The 15,911-nt window shown below is 44.3% G+C and overlaps 1 protein-coding gene across 9 annotated transcripts in view; it reads right to left on the bottom strand.

Annotated features, from left to right (window-relative positions):
• The window catches only part of USP30 (ubiquitin specific peptidase 30), a 30,307-nt gene extending 18,498 nt beyond the window's left edge, over nt 1-11,809 (bottom strand). For 2 of the 9 annotated variants that reach the window (XM_059040305.2, XM_059040302.2), the window contains exons 1-4: nt 11,595-11,789; nt 8,297-8,406; nt 6,967-7,149; nt 1,241-1,344 (exon numbers count right to left, since the gene is read on the bottom strand). In XM_059040305.2, the coding sequence (XP_058896288.1) occupies nt 1,241-1,344; nt 6,967-7,149; nt 8,297-8,406; nt 11,595-11,677 (480 nt within the window). In that variant the 5' untranslated portion in view covers nt 11,678-11,789. Of the gene's footprint in view, nt 1-1,240; nt 1,345-6,966; nt 7,150-8,296; nt 8,407-11,594 lie in introns of all 9 variants that reach the window. The other 7 variants (XM_067015182.1, XM_067015181.1, XM_059040303.2 and 4 more) reach the window with 6 other exon arrangements.
• Between the last annotated feature and the right edge of the window lie 4,102 nt (nt 11,810-15,911).

Genomic DNA, 15,911 nt, shown 5'->3' on the forward strand with positions numbered 1-15,911 from the left:
CTTCTGATGTTCTGTTTTTGTTGTTTTTGCAAACACTTGATATATCCTGCTCCTCCCTTACCTCTTGGGAGCAGTCCCTCAGAGCTATCTGAGAGGCTGCCTCCCGGGCTTAAGTCCTCAGGACGTCTGTCAAATAAAACCTAATTCTCAACTTTTAGGTTGTACATTTTTTTTTCAGCCGACAGGTATCTGATGTTCTTAAGGACTAAATCTCAGTCACTGTCGCAGCTTAGCAAAATGTAAAATGTAGCTAAATAATTCCAGTTACCAGAGGAGGATTTAAGAAGTATTCTCTAAATGGAAAAATATTTCAACACATAATGGATTAATCGAGAAGCGCTGTAAGAAAGTATAGGATACTCTCAACGTCGTGTTTAAGAAGTAACACGTACATGGCTTCAGATGGAAGTGGAAACAGAGATCATCTCTAAAGAAGAGGGGAGAGGGGAAACCTTCCCGCCTCATTTCTCCGTTTTTACATGCCTCCTGCTTCAGCCCCACAGTTTTGGGAGCCCAGGGGCTCTGGTCCAGGGGCTACCTGGGGGAGGCAGAAGCAGCCAACCCAACGCTGGCCGGGGCCAGCCTGGAAATGTGGCGGCGGGGACGGACCGCCGGAAGTGTACACCAACAGAAGCGAAATGTTTGCTCCCTAGAGCTTGACTCTCTCCGCCTTAGCCGCGTCCTCTGGGGAAGAGGAGGAGGGTGGCCAGTACCAAAGAAGACAAGGAAGCTGTAGTCGTGCCCTGGGACTGCATACGACAGCTGCTCAAGGTTTGCGGCCACTTTAAGCCAGCCTCCGAAGACTGATTTTTTTTTTTTTTTTTTTTTTTTAATGAAGGTATAGTCTAAAAAAGAGTCTCACCCGAACCTCTGAGCCTGTAAAGTAAAGCCACCTGCTTCTCTCTAATAGGCCCCAGATGTCCCCACCATCCATTGAAATGCAAAGTCACTCAGGAACTAAAAAGATTTTCCCTCTTTGGCAGCTGTGTGCTCATGCCCTATCCTGTGAGCCTTCCCTCTCCCCTGATTGCGAGAGCAGGAATAAAGTTCACAATCTGGTCTCGGGACACTAAGGCTGTCTAAAACGTCACACAAATGTCCACGCAGGTCAGACAACTGCAAGGTCAATGCTGGCGTTTATTCTTCCCGCTGCAGCACTGCAGCTGTTTCTGGAGCTCAGGCCCCACCTCAATAGTGGGAAAGATTCACCAAGGAAACCTGCTTTGAATGTTGTGTTCACCTGCTCTTCAAACGAAGAGATCTGCCATCTGTACATTCTTAAGACGTCCAACAAGCAGCTTGCATCCAAGACCTCTTCATCAGTGACTTCTTGGCAGGATAAAGCTGGGAACGAAACAGGTAGCCCAGTTATTAAGTGAACCAGCACAACAGCTAACCAGAAAAGCTGCACAGCACAACGTGTCAAAGCGAAGTAAAAATGTAAGGACTAACACACTATTGTAAAACAATTATACTCCAATAAAGATGTTTAAAAAAAAAAAAAATGTAAGGACTGTAAAAGTCACCTTGGAATTATATCTCTTTCATTATTCTTCCTTGTAGCCTTACCCAATGCTTAGTACACTAGTAGACACTTCGTGTTTGTCGCATGAATGTAATTTTTCATGAGGCTGCACCATTTAAATGAAGCAATTGACTTTCAGATATCTGAATTACTATCATCAATATAAATTTTCTGTTGCAAGATTTGTAGTGAATAAAATGATTTTAACTCACAACTCTGAGGGACAGGAGGGCCTTTAAACAACCATCTGGTCCAACCCTACACTCACTTCCCTAACCCCTCTCCACAGGACTCTCTCCTGTGGCCATAAGGCCTTCTCTTGGATTTGTCTGCATTTGAGTTTCTGATTATCACCGCAAAGCACCAAGCTCTATGAGGCAGCCTGAAACGGTCTTCTGAGTGGTTTACTTTTCAATCAAGGTAGAATCAAGCCTAACAGACAAAAATAAAAGTCTGATGGGCTTATGAATTCATATTACAATTACATCTAGATGGGGGTTGGCAAACTTTTTCTGTAAGGGGTCAACTAGTGAACATTTTAGGCTTTGCAGGTGTCTGTAGCAACTACTCATCTCTGCCAATGTAGCACAAAAAGCAGCCATAGATGACAGATAAATAATATGTAATATTACATATTACATAGATAATATGTAAACAAACGGCCATGGCTGTGTTTCAATAAAACTTTATTCACAAAAACAGGCGGTGGGACTTCCCTGGTGGTGCGGTGGTTAAGAATCCACCTGCCAATGCAGGGGAAATGGGTTCGAGCCGTGGTCCGGGAAGATCCCACATGCCACGGAGCAACTAAGCCCGTGCACCACAACTACTGAAGTCTGCGCACCTAGAGCCTGTGCTGCACTACAAGAAAAGCCACTGCAACGAGAAGCCCGCGTACCGCAACGAAGAGTAGCCCCCTCTCGCCGCAACTATAGAAAGCCCACGCGCAGCCAAAAAGGCCCAATGCAGCCAAAAATAAATAAATAAATAAATCTATTTAAAAAACAAAACCCGGGCTTCCCTGGTGGCGCAGTGGTTGAGAATCCGCCTGCCGATGCAGGAGACACGGGTTCGTGCCCTGGTCCGGGAAGATCCCACATGCCGCGGAGCAACTAAGCCCGTGAGCCATGGCCGCTGGGCCTGCGCGTCCGGAGCCTGTGCTCCGCAACGGGAGAGGCCACAACAGTGAGAGGCCCGCAAAAAAAAAAAAAAAAAAAAACCCAGAAAACAGGCGGTAGGACAAATTTGGCCCAAGGGCCATAGTTCGTTGACTCCTGATCTTGACCATCTCCCATGCCATAGCATATTATTATGGACCAGTATATCACACTGGGCCAGTACCGCTAGTGCAGAGGAGATAAAAATACAGGAGCCTGCCCTCTCAGTGCAGTTTCTGGGAGTTCAGTGATTCTCCAGATAAACTAAGCCAGCGTGTTTCTCCTCCTTGACTTGCAGTCAGTGAACTTGAGAGATAGCTCTGAATACTTCAGACTCTGACCCTGGAGGGTCTGAGCATTGCCAACGCCACCCCTGTCAGAACATGGCTGGCGCCGTGGGTGGTGACCTGTGGTGAAGAAACAGCAGCGTTGGCAGCCAGTAGCCAGTTATCAGTGCAAATAAACCCTGAGGTCAGGCCTTTACCCTCCAGTACGAAGGAGACGTGTCAGGAGAGGTACTGTTCCTTCCTTCTTCCTCCTACATTCCCCGGCAGCCCTTCTGTTAGCTTTCACCCTCCCAAGGAAAATGTGAATGTTCCCTTCAGCCCAATTTTGCCTACAATGCTGTGTGGCAATGTCTCCTAATTTTCATATCCTACCATCCAGCAGTATGACTTTCTCAAGATCTACCCCAGGGAAAGAGGTGCCTATGTGCATGATGGGCACGTACAAGGATGTTCACTGCGGCCTGTTTACGTAGACAAGGCACCGGAAGCAAACGGCTAAGTAAACCGGGATATTCTGCGATTATGGATGCTCTGCAGCTGTACAGGTGCGTGATGTGTGTAAATCACACGCTGGATAAGAGCTTGAGATCCAAAATATATAAGGAACTCCTAAAACTCAACAACAACAAAAATATAGAAAACCAAATTAAAAAATGGACAAAAGATCTGAATAGACGTTTCATAAAAAAAAAACAACACAAAAAACCCCTAGAAATGGCCAATAAACACATGAGAAGATGCTCAACATAACCTATGATTAGGGAAATGCAAATCAAGACCACAATGAGATATCACTTTCATACCCATCAGAAAGACAGACAATAACAAGTGCTGGTGAGGATGTGGAGAAGTGGAACATTTGTGCACTGCTGGTGGGAATGTAAAATGCCAAAGCTGCTATGGAAAGCAGTATGGTGACTCCTCAAAACAGTAAACAGAATTACCATTTGATCCAGCAATTCCACTTCTGGGTCTATACCCCCCAAAATTAAAAGCACGGGCTTGAACAGATATCTGTACACCAGTCTCCACAGCAGCATTATTCACAATGGCCAAAAGGTGGAAACAACCCAAACATCCACTGACCTATAAATGGATAAACAAAATGTAGTGTGTATATACACACACAGTGGAATATTACTCATATTCAGCCTTAAAAAGGAATGAAATTCTGACACATGCTACAATGTGGATGAACCTCAAGGACATTATGCTAAGTGAAACAAACCAGACATAAAAGGACAAATATTGTATGATTCCACTTAAATATGGTACATAGTCAAACTCATAGAGACAGAAAATAGAACAGTAGTTACCAGGGTCTGGGGGTAGTGGAAAATGGGAACTTATTGTTTAATGGATACAGAGTTGCAACATGGGAAGATGCAAACTTTCTGGAGATGAATGGCGGTCATGGTTGCACAACAATGTGAATATACTTAATACTACAGAACTGTTTACTTGAAAATGGTTATGGTGGTAAATTTTACATTATGAATATTTTACCTCAATTTTAAAAAATTTATTTATTTATTTATTTTTGGCTGCGTGTGGCCTTTGTTTCTGCACACGGGCTTTCTCTAGTTGCAGCGAGCGGGGGCTACTCTTTGTTGAGGTGTGCGGGCTTCTCATTGCAGTGGCTTCTCTTGTTGTGGAGCGCGGGCTTCAGTAGTTGTGGCGCACGGGCTTAGTTGCTCTGCGGCATGCGGGATCTTCCCAGACCAGGGCTCAAACCCGTGTCCCCTGCATTGGCAGGCAGATTCTTAACCACTGCGCCACCAGGGAAGCCCCTTTACCTCAGTTTTTTAAAATGGGCAAAGGATATGAGCTGGCAGTTCACAGAAGACAAAATTCATGAGACCAGTAAACTCACAAAAAGAAAAAAAAAACGATGAATAAGGTAGAGCTACAAGTAATGAAAGGGCCATTTTTCTAATACATATCATGTTATTTGGTCATGAAAGAACAAATAAAACAATATATCATTTCTGTGGGTACTTAGAAACATAGTTAAACGCACAGAAAATGGTCTGGAAGGCTACACTTATCTTTTACTTTTAGGAAGGAAGGAAGGGAGTGGGACTGGGGTAGTGATAAAGGGAATTTTAGCCTTATCTGTAATGCTTTAATTTTTTAATGAGAAGAATTTACTCATGAATTATTTATATAATTAAAAACTATTTCTAAAAACCAAAATAAAAGACACTGAGAAGCAGAAGCAGAGAAGGAAGGATATAATGGGAGGACAACACCTAACCCTACATTATGACACCTATGTGGACGTGTCAGTTCTTCACACAGTCTTTGGGATGTTTTGTTTTTTTTTTAACAAGGCAGTGAAAGAAATTATTTTCAAGTTGCCTTTTTTTTTTTCAAGCTGCCTCTTATACAGAAGAGCAGAACTTACTTTTCATAACGGTTTCTGTGTCAAGCTGAGATCATACCTCAGCGAAGCAATATTTAGCTGAGTGTTTTTAAAATCCAATTTTTTTTTCTGACAATGTGAGTAATACAAGCTTATTATTGAAAGTTTTTTTTTTTTTCATGTTTTTAAACTGTCACCTGCACCATGCCAAAATAGCTACGGCTAACATTTTGGCTTTTTCTGTCCAGCCTTAATCTGTGGAAATTTTTGCTTTGGCTGAAGTAAAATTATACCATATTTCGTAAACCACTCTTTCAAACTTAATAGGATAGCCTATGACCTCTCCCAAAAACAAAACAAAACAAAAACATTTCATAAAGATGATTCTTAATGGCTATGCAACATTCCATTGACTGCTTAATCATTCTACTGCTGGATAACCGTATTCTTTCCTTTTCCCCCCCGTTACCACTAGGTGTGGGAGATCTTTGCACATATAGTCGGCCATCCATACCCACTGGTTCAGCAGCCTCAGATTCAACCAAGGATTGAAAACACTCAGGAAGGGAATTCCCTGGCGGTCCAGTGGTTAAGACTCCGCGCTTCCACTGCCAGGGGCCCAGGTTCAATCCCTAGTTGGGGAACTAAGATCCTGCTGCACAGCGCAGCCCCCCAAAAAAGAAAATACTCAGGAAAACAAATTCCAGAAAGTTCCCCAAAGCAAAACTTGAACTGGGAGGATGTATGTAGGTTATATGCAAACACTACACCATTTCATATAAGGGACTTGAGCATCTGCAGATTTTGTTATCTGCGTGTGGGGTTGTCCAGATGCTACAAGAGAAAACCCAGCTCTCCAGTCAAAAAAAAGTGGTTTCAAAATGAAGTTAGATTGGTGGCTTCTTAAAACCTTCACCAAGCCCGTGTACGCTGTGACTCTCCAGGCTCGGGGCCAGTATTGGGCCATTCCCACACTTGTTTGCCCTGAGAACTCCACTGCAGGCTAGTGTAAATCGAGGTCCACCAATTACTTGGTCAAATGGTACTGAACATTTTGCAAGCTATTACTGTGTGGTTCCACTGTTTTCCAGAAAGGCTGCCCCAAGTTACACCACTACCAGCATTTATGAACGTGTCACCCAACAGCTGGTCAGGATTGCGGATTTTCCAATCTTTGCTGACAGGCCAAAAAATGGTACCCCACTATTATGTTACTTATATTTCTTTGATGATGGCCAAATTGCTTACTTTGTTTGTAAGATGCATTCTGTATCTATCTCAATACAATTTGTATTATTTCTTTTGTGAATTACCTTATTTCCTAGGCTAAGACACTTTTTGTTTTTAAACTTTGATGTTTGTGAAACCAGAGTACTTCTTACAGTCAAAATGCTTAAATGGAAGTGGATTTTTCTCCTTCCCTAAAAAGCTGTTACTAAACTGACAATTTTTAAAATAAACGATTACAGCTTTAAGAAGAAAATACCTGTCTCTGTCTATTGGGCCCTTAGTGCTTTTATCATAATGATATGTATGATCTTTGGCTACATAAAGGCTATGAACCTTTTGCCTGCCATCTGGGCTGCTGCTTTGAAAATGCACACCACGCCCTTTACATTGCCAGGTAGGTACCTTTCAAGAGATGCAGCAGTGTCAAGGACAAGTACTGGTGTTGGGGGGACTCCTTCTGGTCCCTGGTGTACTGGGTGGTGAACTCTTCCAGCCACTTGATGAAGGTGGGGCAGGCAGATAGGCCTTGCAGCAGGGAGTTCATGAAGCAGGTGTTCCCCAAGTTGACAAGGCCAGGCACAAGCCCTACAAAAGCGGGGGGAACAGGAGAACAGCACATCACGTCGGACCATCTCCTTTTTCTTCTCCCATTTGGGACCCAGAACTCCTGCACCGTGGCCTTGGATTGAGAACCCCTACCTCAGAAAGTCCCCGTGCACAGAGAGCAGGGGGCCGGGCATCCTGTCCTGGCCGAGGCCCAGTCCTACTGCCGTCCCTTCAGGAGACCACAAGCCGCAGAGGGACAAGTCCGGGCCACGGAGGACGACTGAAATGCACCAGCGCGTCTGGCACAGCCTGGCTTCCACTGAATGTTCACAAACACTTAGTAACCCCTCTCTCCCTCTTTCTCTCCCTCACTCTCTCCCTCTTCTTTGTTAAGAAAGCAATGTTTCTCACAACAGAAGGAAACAATTGTTCTGTTCTTGTTCCCCAGGACAATGATTTTGTTCTTATAATCAGTGGGAAAGACACCACTGCTGCCATTCTGATCAGTCCTTCTGCAAAGAGATCAACAAAATCTGACATACTTCCCTCTTCCGCTGAAATTAAAAAACAAAAACAAACCAAAAAACCTTATGATTATGAGAGTTCTCAAACATGCACAAAAGAAGAGTAGATATCTAATGAACCCCAGTTACCACCATAGCCAGGTTTAATAGGGATCAACATTTTGCCACACCTGTCCCTTTTATGTATTTATTTATTTTGGCTGAATTTCAATCAGTATAAGTAGAGCAACGTTGACAAAGGGGGGCATTTTTTAAAAATAAGGAGATAGATTTTTGTGTTAGTGAAGAAACGAACTTGAAACATTTACCAGTGACTAGCAGCTATTCAGTGAAAGCACAAAGGCGTCACACAGTTAGGCAGCTGTACAACCGAAAAACACAATGGCCATAGCAATGAGAACACTTAAGACAATTAAGCCACTTGAAATTTTTCATTACGAAGCACGTCTCAAACTCATGACCTTAATGGGGGTGAAATATAAATCTTTTTACTATGGGGTATAAAATAACGAGTCATTAAAATTAACTTCTGTTTAAAAGAAAGTACGATTGACAAAATTGAAGATACAAGAGAACCAAATGTCCTCCCCTTTGGTACTGTTTTTAAACAAGAAGAGTTTGGGTCCAGTCTATAGACCATGATCCAAAGGCTTCATTCTTACCTTTTCTACGCTTCTTTCTTTCTGTAATGGGACCCCAGATAACGTATATTCCTGCTGCGAGCGCAGCGGCAATTCCACCTATAACACCCCAGTTCTTCATGACTTTATATCTAAAAAAGAAAATAAGTTTACTGTCTTTCCTCATCACAAATGCAAAATGTGTATATACAGGTACAGGTACACAGAAATAACATTTCATCAAAATAACCCATTGGGGCTTCCCTGGTGGCGCGGTGGTTGCGAGTCCGCCTGCCGATGCAGGGGACACGGGTTTGTGCCCCGGTCCGGGAAGATCCCACATGCCGCGGAGTGGCTGGGCCCGTGAGCCATGGCCGCTGAGCCTGCGCGTCCGGAGCCTGTGCTCCGCAACGGGAGGGGCCACAACAGTGAGAGGCCTGCGTACCACCAAAAAAAATTAAAAATAACCCATTGTCCTGCCAAATACCTAGCTTTCAGATTAAAGTAATAAACAGTACAGGATTATGTCTTGAAAATCAGCACATTTAGACATTAGGATTTAAAACCTAAGTCAGAGCACAGCCTCCCCAGAGCCCCACCAGCCAGGGCTTTCCTCCTGCTCCGCCTCGCGTTCTGCTGCCGTCCTGGCCACCACCCCGGCCACAGCCAAGCTTCCACCCCAGGGCCTCTGCACTGCTGCCCCCTCTGCCTCAGATTCTGTTCCCCGAGGGCCCACTGCTTGGCTCCCGCCCTCCCCATCCCTTCACTTCTAACAAACTACTAGAACCTGCACTCGTGGCCCTTTTACCCAGTTCTACTTTTTCTTTTTACTACAGAGCTCACCACCTTCCAACCTAACTTTCACTTATTCACCACGTTTATTTTCGGTCTCCCGCAACTGAAGTGCAAAGTCCCCACGGGCAGGGATCTTTGCTTTACACACTAACATATCCCAAGTGTTTCCAAGTATTCAGATCACATAGTAGGTTCTTGATAATACTTATTGAATGACTGGGACCTGGACAAATATAGAAATGGATTTATCTTTTAGGTTATTAAACGGGGTGGGGGAGAGGCATACAATAGTATAAAATATCTTCTAGGGCTTCCCTGGTGGCGCAGTGGTTGAGAATCCGCCTGCCGATGCAGGGGACATGGGTTCGTGCCCCGGTCTGGGAAGATCCCACATGCCGCGGAGCGGCTGGGCCCGTGAGCCATGGCCGCTGAGCCTGCGCGTCCGGAGCCTGTGCTCCGCAAGGGAGAGGCCACAACAGTGAGGCCCGCATACCACAAAAAAAAAAAAAAAAAATCTTCTAAATATTTATTAAATTACAGATTTCTTCATTTGAGGCTTGACTCGAATACTGAAGTTATTCTTTTACTACAAATAAAGAAATTTCTCCAGTAACTTAAAACACTATCTTCATACACAGTTATGTATTTCCAATAAATAAGGAAACCAATATATGTACCTACATATATCTGTGTAATATATACCTGTATATATGTGTTAGCTACATATATGTGTGTGTGTGTGTGTTTAAAATATTCTTATCCCAATACATGGATCATGTGAATATTGTTTTCACCTCAACTCAGTCAACATTAACTCAGGGAAGAGCCACTGGTAATACTAGTAACTCTGTCTACAACAACCAACATTTTTGCAATGTCATGGCTAATGTGATACACAACTGATGACTGAATTTCAAATAAATCTTTGTTCTTCCAAGACAGTGTCGGTAGAATGTGCACAGAACTTGCTTAAGAAAGTGGAATTCCATAATCTGCTTCAGTTCTGGTTCTGCTATTCCCTATGGCATCACTGCACCTTCTAAGCCTCAGCTTCCTCATCTGTACAATGGGGACAATTGTGAGACCTACCTTACAGAATTATTGTAAAGACTGAATAACTGCTAATGCATGGGGTGCATAGTAAGATCTTAATAAATGTTAGCTGCTGCAATTATCAAGTATTATAATCTCAGCTTCATTCATGAGAGTTATTCTTGAGGTTTCTTAATGCAACATTGTGCTGATTTTTACACAATAGGTATATTCACGTGAGGCCACGTTGATCTGAACTCATGTCTGTTGGGCTGCCAAGCCTGTGCTTCAAACCAGGAAGCTCATGGGAAACTGAAGGACAGAATGTCAAAAGGATGGGGAGAGAGGGCCTGCCCAGGTCCTAAGAAGGGCATGGATAAAAAACCCAGGGCCAAGTGTAACTCTGGAAACCCCACAACACGAGGAGAGTAGTGGGGCCTGGGAGTGAAAAGATCTGGCTTCTCCCCACAGCTCTACTGTCAGCTCAGATGTAGGACCGCAGGCATGGCCACTGCAAGGCCCGTGTCCCAACTTACAGAATGGGGGCACTGGACAGGATCGCCACTGAGGACTTCCATCCCTGGGATGATAAGCTCTTTAGACTGCTCCAGTTCCAGAGGGAGGAAGCTGACCTGAGCAATGGGTCTCAGTCATTTAGGGTCAGGAAGGGGGCTTCGGGGGAGGGACGGAGCCACAGTGCTCAGCTCTGAAGCCTGGAGCCCGAGGGAGGGTGCATAAGAGAAGGGACACAGGGACCCTGACAGGGTTGAGAACCCATACTATTGGGGGTCCTAGCTGGAATGTGGGATCTTAACAGGACTGGGAGCCTTAACAGGTTAAGGGGTCCTGATTGGTTTAGGTGCCCTTGCAAGATAAGGAGCCACTAATTAGATTAGGGACCCATACAGACTAAAGGATCCCTGGCAAAAGTGTGGGGGGGATGACAGGAAGAGGGGTACTGACAAAGTGCGGGTGGGGGGCGCTAGCAAGCCCGGGGCACTTTACAGGGTTGTGAGAACCATGGCAGGACTGGGGAGCTTGACAGGTTGGGGAACCCTAGCAGGCCAGGAACTGACATGACTAGGGAGCCCAGAAGGATTGGGGTTATCTTGAAAGGATGAAGGGGTCCGGTAAGGTCTGCGAGGCGCTGAGAGCTCCGAGGGGGCCATTGACAAGGCTGAGGCTCCCTGGAAGTTCTGGGGACAATGACAGGATTAGAGGAGGCACTGGCAGGCGGAGGAGGGCAGTGGAGGGGGCACTGATAAAACTGGGAGCGCCAGCACAATTGGGGAGTGCCGACAGAATCGCCGTTGCCTGGAGGCCCTGGAGGCCCGTCGCCCTTCCCGCCCCAAGGCCTGGGCCTCCAACACTTCGGGACGCAGAAGCCTCCGTTATGCTCACTCCGGCCCCTAGGGACCCTTACTAGGGCGTGAAAGGGCCGCCACAGGCCAGCCTGGGTACCCTGGTCCCTCTGGTCCCGGCCTCCCCGGCCGTCCCGCCCCCCAAAGCTCACCTGACGGCCGCCCCGGTCCGCAGGAAGCGCTGGATGGCCCTGTCGGCCGCGGTCATTGCCGCCTCAGCCCGGCAGCTCAGCATCGCGGCTGCGCGAGAGGCCTGCCGTCGCCCCCGCCGCGATCTCCGCGGCCGGACCCAGGGCTCCGAGGGCTCCCGAGACGGCGGAACCCACGGCCAAAGTCCCAGCTCTTCTGGGGAGGGTAGACCGAAGGACGGGCTCCCGGAAGAAACGGAAGTGGTTCTCGCCGGAGGAGTGGAGTCGACGGACCACCGCCTTGTGTTTCCTTTTCCCCTTTAGTCATGGGCGTCGGCGTCGGTTACTACGGGAGGCCGTGCGCGGAGCCGCTTGGTTTTCAAGTTTTGCTCGGGCCCTGTTCATAGTTACACATATCCCATTTACAGAAGGGACCCTGGGTCATTTTTATTTTTCGGTGTGAAGAGGGCGACCCCCGTCTGAAAACGGGATCACGACTTGGCCACCGTTAGTTATAATTGTCGTCGGAGTGGAAATGGATCGCAGAGGAAGGGCCTTTAATGAGCATGTGGCCCATCTCTGACGACACCTGTAGAGAAACCGAGACCTTTAATAATAACAGCCACCAAACTTATTGTTTACTTAAATGCATCGCTAAATACGTCACATGCATTATTCATATTCAATCTTCACAGTTTTTACATCCCAGGAAATAAAAGAAATTTAGAGAAAAATTCTTTTGACACAGCTTGTAAGTGGTGGAAACAAGATTGGCAGGCAAATCTGTGTGTCTCCAGAATAGCAGTGTCCAATAGAAATATATGGAAGTAAACATTTTAAATTTTCTAGTAGCCACATTAAAATGAAAAACAACAGATAAAATTAATTTTATCAATATCTTTTACTTGACCCAATGTGCCAAAATATTGTCATTTACATGGAAAAATTATTAATGAGATAATTTACATTCTTCTTTTGTACTAAGTACCTCTCAATTTGAACCAGACGATTTTCACGTACTCTATAGCCACAAGTGGCCAGCAGCTACGGCACTGGACAGCACTGGAACCAGAGAGAATTTGCCCTCCCTTTTAATCACTTCCCCCAACTCCAGGGCAAGTAGTTGCAACTGCTTTAGTAAAGAAATAAAAGTTCTATTTCAGTGGTTCTCAGAGTTTTTGGTCTCAGGACTCCTTTATACGCTTATAGAGAGTTTTGTTTAAGTTAAAATTGAGAAATATGGAGAATCCTGACTCATACACTGGGTTTCACACTTTCCTTGCCGTAAACATAATAATTGAAACTGCTTGCCAAAGACTTGCTAGCGGCTGGATCCCTGTGCTAAATACCTACGTGCACTGTCCTATTTCATCCTCCCAACAACCCCATCAAGTAGGTTCTATTAAAATCTCCACATCAGGGGCTTTCCTGGTGGCGCAGTGGTTGAGAATCTGCCTGTCAACGCAGGGAACACGGGTTCGAGCCCTGGTCCGCGAAGATCCCACATGCTGCGGAGCAACTAAGCCCGCGTGCCACAACTACTGAAGCCCGCATGCCTAGACCCTGTGCTCCGCAACAAGAGAAGCCACCACAATGAGAGGCCTGTGCATTGCAACAAAGAGTAGCCCCCGCTCGCCACAACTAGAGAAAGCCCACGCACAGCAACGAAGACCTAACACAGCCAAAAATAAAAACAAATAATTAATTTTTTAAAAAGATGACTTGCTAGAAAGTTGTGTTACATGTGCATAAAGCATAATGTATTTTTAAAAATCTCCACTTCACAGACGAGGAAAGCCCAGAGAAGTAAAATGACTTGGCCAAGGTCACACAACTGGTTTGTGACCAAACAGGATGTCAGGCAGATCTATGTGGATCTAAGATCTGTGTCTTAGGCTGAACACTTCTGCCTCAGGCTTGAGTCCATCAAGATGGGACCATTACTACCCCACACTGTGATCAGCGCTCCACATTGTGTTGGTTTCAAGTACCCACTTGGGCACATGGCCTTAATGGGGTAGTTAGGAAGGAAGCATAACTGGTTCTTACACCTTTGAAAAGATGCTCCACCTTACTTGGTAATGAAAGAAATGCAAATTAAAACTCTAATCAGAAAACATTTTTTTCCACCCATCAGACTGACAATGCATGAAAAATATAATACACAGTGATGGTAAGTATATGAAGAAACAGGCACTCTTGGGCATCCCTGTGGGAAAGTAAATGGGTGCCATCTTCACCCTGGGTAATTTGGACTATTTACAAAAGTGACAAATCTACATACTCTGTGACCTACATATTTATCACACACACATGAGAATAAAGATATTTATTGCAGCATTGTTGCTAATAATAAAAGACTAGAAGCATCTAAATACCTAGAAAAATTATAGTAATCCCGTATAGTGGAGTTCTATGTGCTATGAAAATAATGCACCACCTCTTGTGTACTAATAAGGGAGATTCTAAGATGTGTTGTTAAGGGAAAACAGTAAGGTGCAGGGCAATGGAAGAGAATGCTATTATTTGTGTGAGAATAAGATTAAGTGTTTATAAATATAGAGATAATTAAGAAACTGGGGACACTACTGGCCTCTGGTAAGGGAACTGTGTGACTGAGGCCATCTTTTGTCCTTTGAGAATTTTGTGCCATGTGCATGCGTTATTATTCAAAAAATAATTTAAAATTTTAAACTTGAAAAGCATCATCAAAACACAGGGGAAATACAGCATCAGAATTGATATTCCTTCTGGTAAAAAATGCTCATTAGAAGCTCATGAAAAGTGAAAAAGCAGGCCACTTAATAGGATAAATATGATTCCGAATTTGTAAGAAGCCGTCTATGTATGTGTCCCTGCATCAAAAAATGGCTGGAAAGCTATACCCCCAAAATGGTAACTCTGGTTCTCTCTTTGTGGTAGATTAGTAGCAAGTTTTATTTTCTTCTGAATGCTTTTCTATATTATCTGAGTTTCTACCATGATCATTTATTTCTTTCATAATTAGAAACATTTTTAAGAGATGACTATATAAGTCTATCTTTCTTTATGCAGTAGTTCTAAATTGTTGCAGCCTTTATAACTCAAACCCTCTGATCTCCAATCTCCAGAGAGATCCTAAAATCAGCTTTTAAGCTTGCTTTACCTCACAGATCCTCACAATAAACCCACATTTAAGCCTTCTTGGGAGCTCTTCAATATAAATCCTTTATAAAAATAATTGATTTGCAATAAGTAATTGTGGGAATTATTACCTAATTTATATGGTTGATCAGTTCATATTTCACATATATTCATTTTATTAAATCAGCAAGCCCATGCAAGTTTCCAAGAACTTGGATATGGTTTTTTGCATGTCTCCTCCTATTTGATGTTACTTTTTATGTTGTCAAACAGTGACTGGATTCCTTTTTTATTTTCCAGTAAGAATGGCATTAGCTTAAAAGTCACTTCCTCCTGTTGAGACAGAAGCCCTGTAAGACTTTAGCCCATTGCTTCCCAGAACATCTGATCATAACATCTTAAAAGTCACAATTATTTCTTTTTCTAATCAGGAAGGGCCTTAACTGAAGAGGCCAGGAGAGGCCAGCTCATCTGACTCATGAGGAAACTGAGGCCCAGAAGAGTTAATTGATAACAGAATTAACTTCTGCCATCCATTAAGCTAGTCACCCCATTTCCTGGCAGAGACTCTTGTGTTTTTTCTCTACTGTCTTTTCTGAGCGTTTCAAACATGGGGAACAATACAGAAGGGAAGCTGAGTGTAGTAGCCAACCTCCAAGATGTGCCCCAAAGACCCCCTTATATCCTGGATTCATATCCCACATCAAATAAGGCTGACATGTGTAACCAAAAGATGATTGTGATAAGGACAGTATGTAAATTTCAAGGCCAGGTCATAAAAGACATTCTCACATCAACTTTGCTTTCTCTTGGACTTACTTTGGGAGAAGCCACTGACCATATTAGCTGTGTAGATGCTCAGGAGAGGATCTTATGGAGAGGTCTACTTGTCCAAGAACTGAGGCATCCTGCCAACAGACATCACCAACTTACCAACCATGTGAGTCCGCCATCTTGAAAGTGGACCTTCGAGTCTTCATATGAGACTGCAACCCTGGCTGATAACTGACTGCACCCTCATGAGAGACCCTGAGCTACAACCACCCACATAACTTGCTTTTGGATTCCCGACCTACAGAAACTGTGCAAGATAATAATTGTTAATATTTTTCAAAGATGCTAAATTTGGGGGTAATTTGTTATGCAGCTATAGATAACTAAGACACTAGGAGCAACATTCCTCAAAATTTGGGCCTTACACCACTGAGCTCAAAAATC

Source organism: Kogia breviceps, chromosome 15, assembly GCF_026419965.1.
Source record: "Kogia breviceps isolate mKogBre1 chromosome 15, mKogBre1 haplotype 1, whole genome shotgun sequence".
Classification (NCBI taxonomy): domain Eukaryota; kingdom Metazoa; phylum Chordata; class Mammalia; order Artiodactyla; family Physeteridae; genus Kogia; species Kogia breviceps.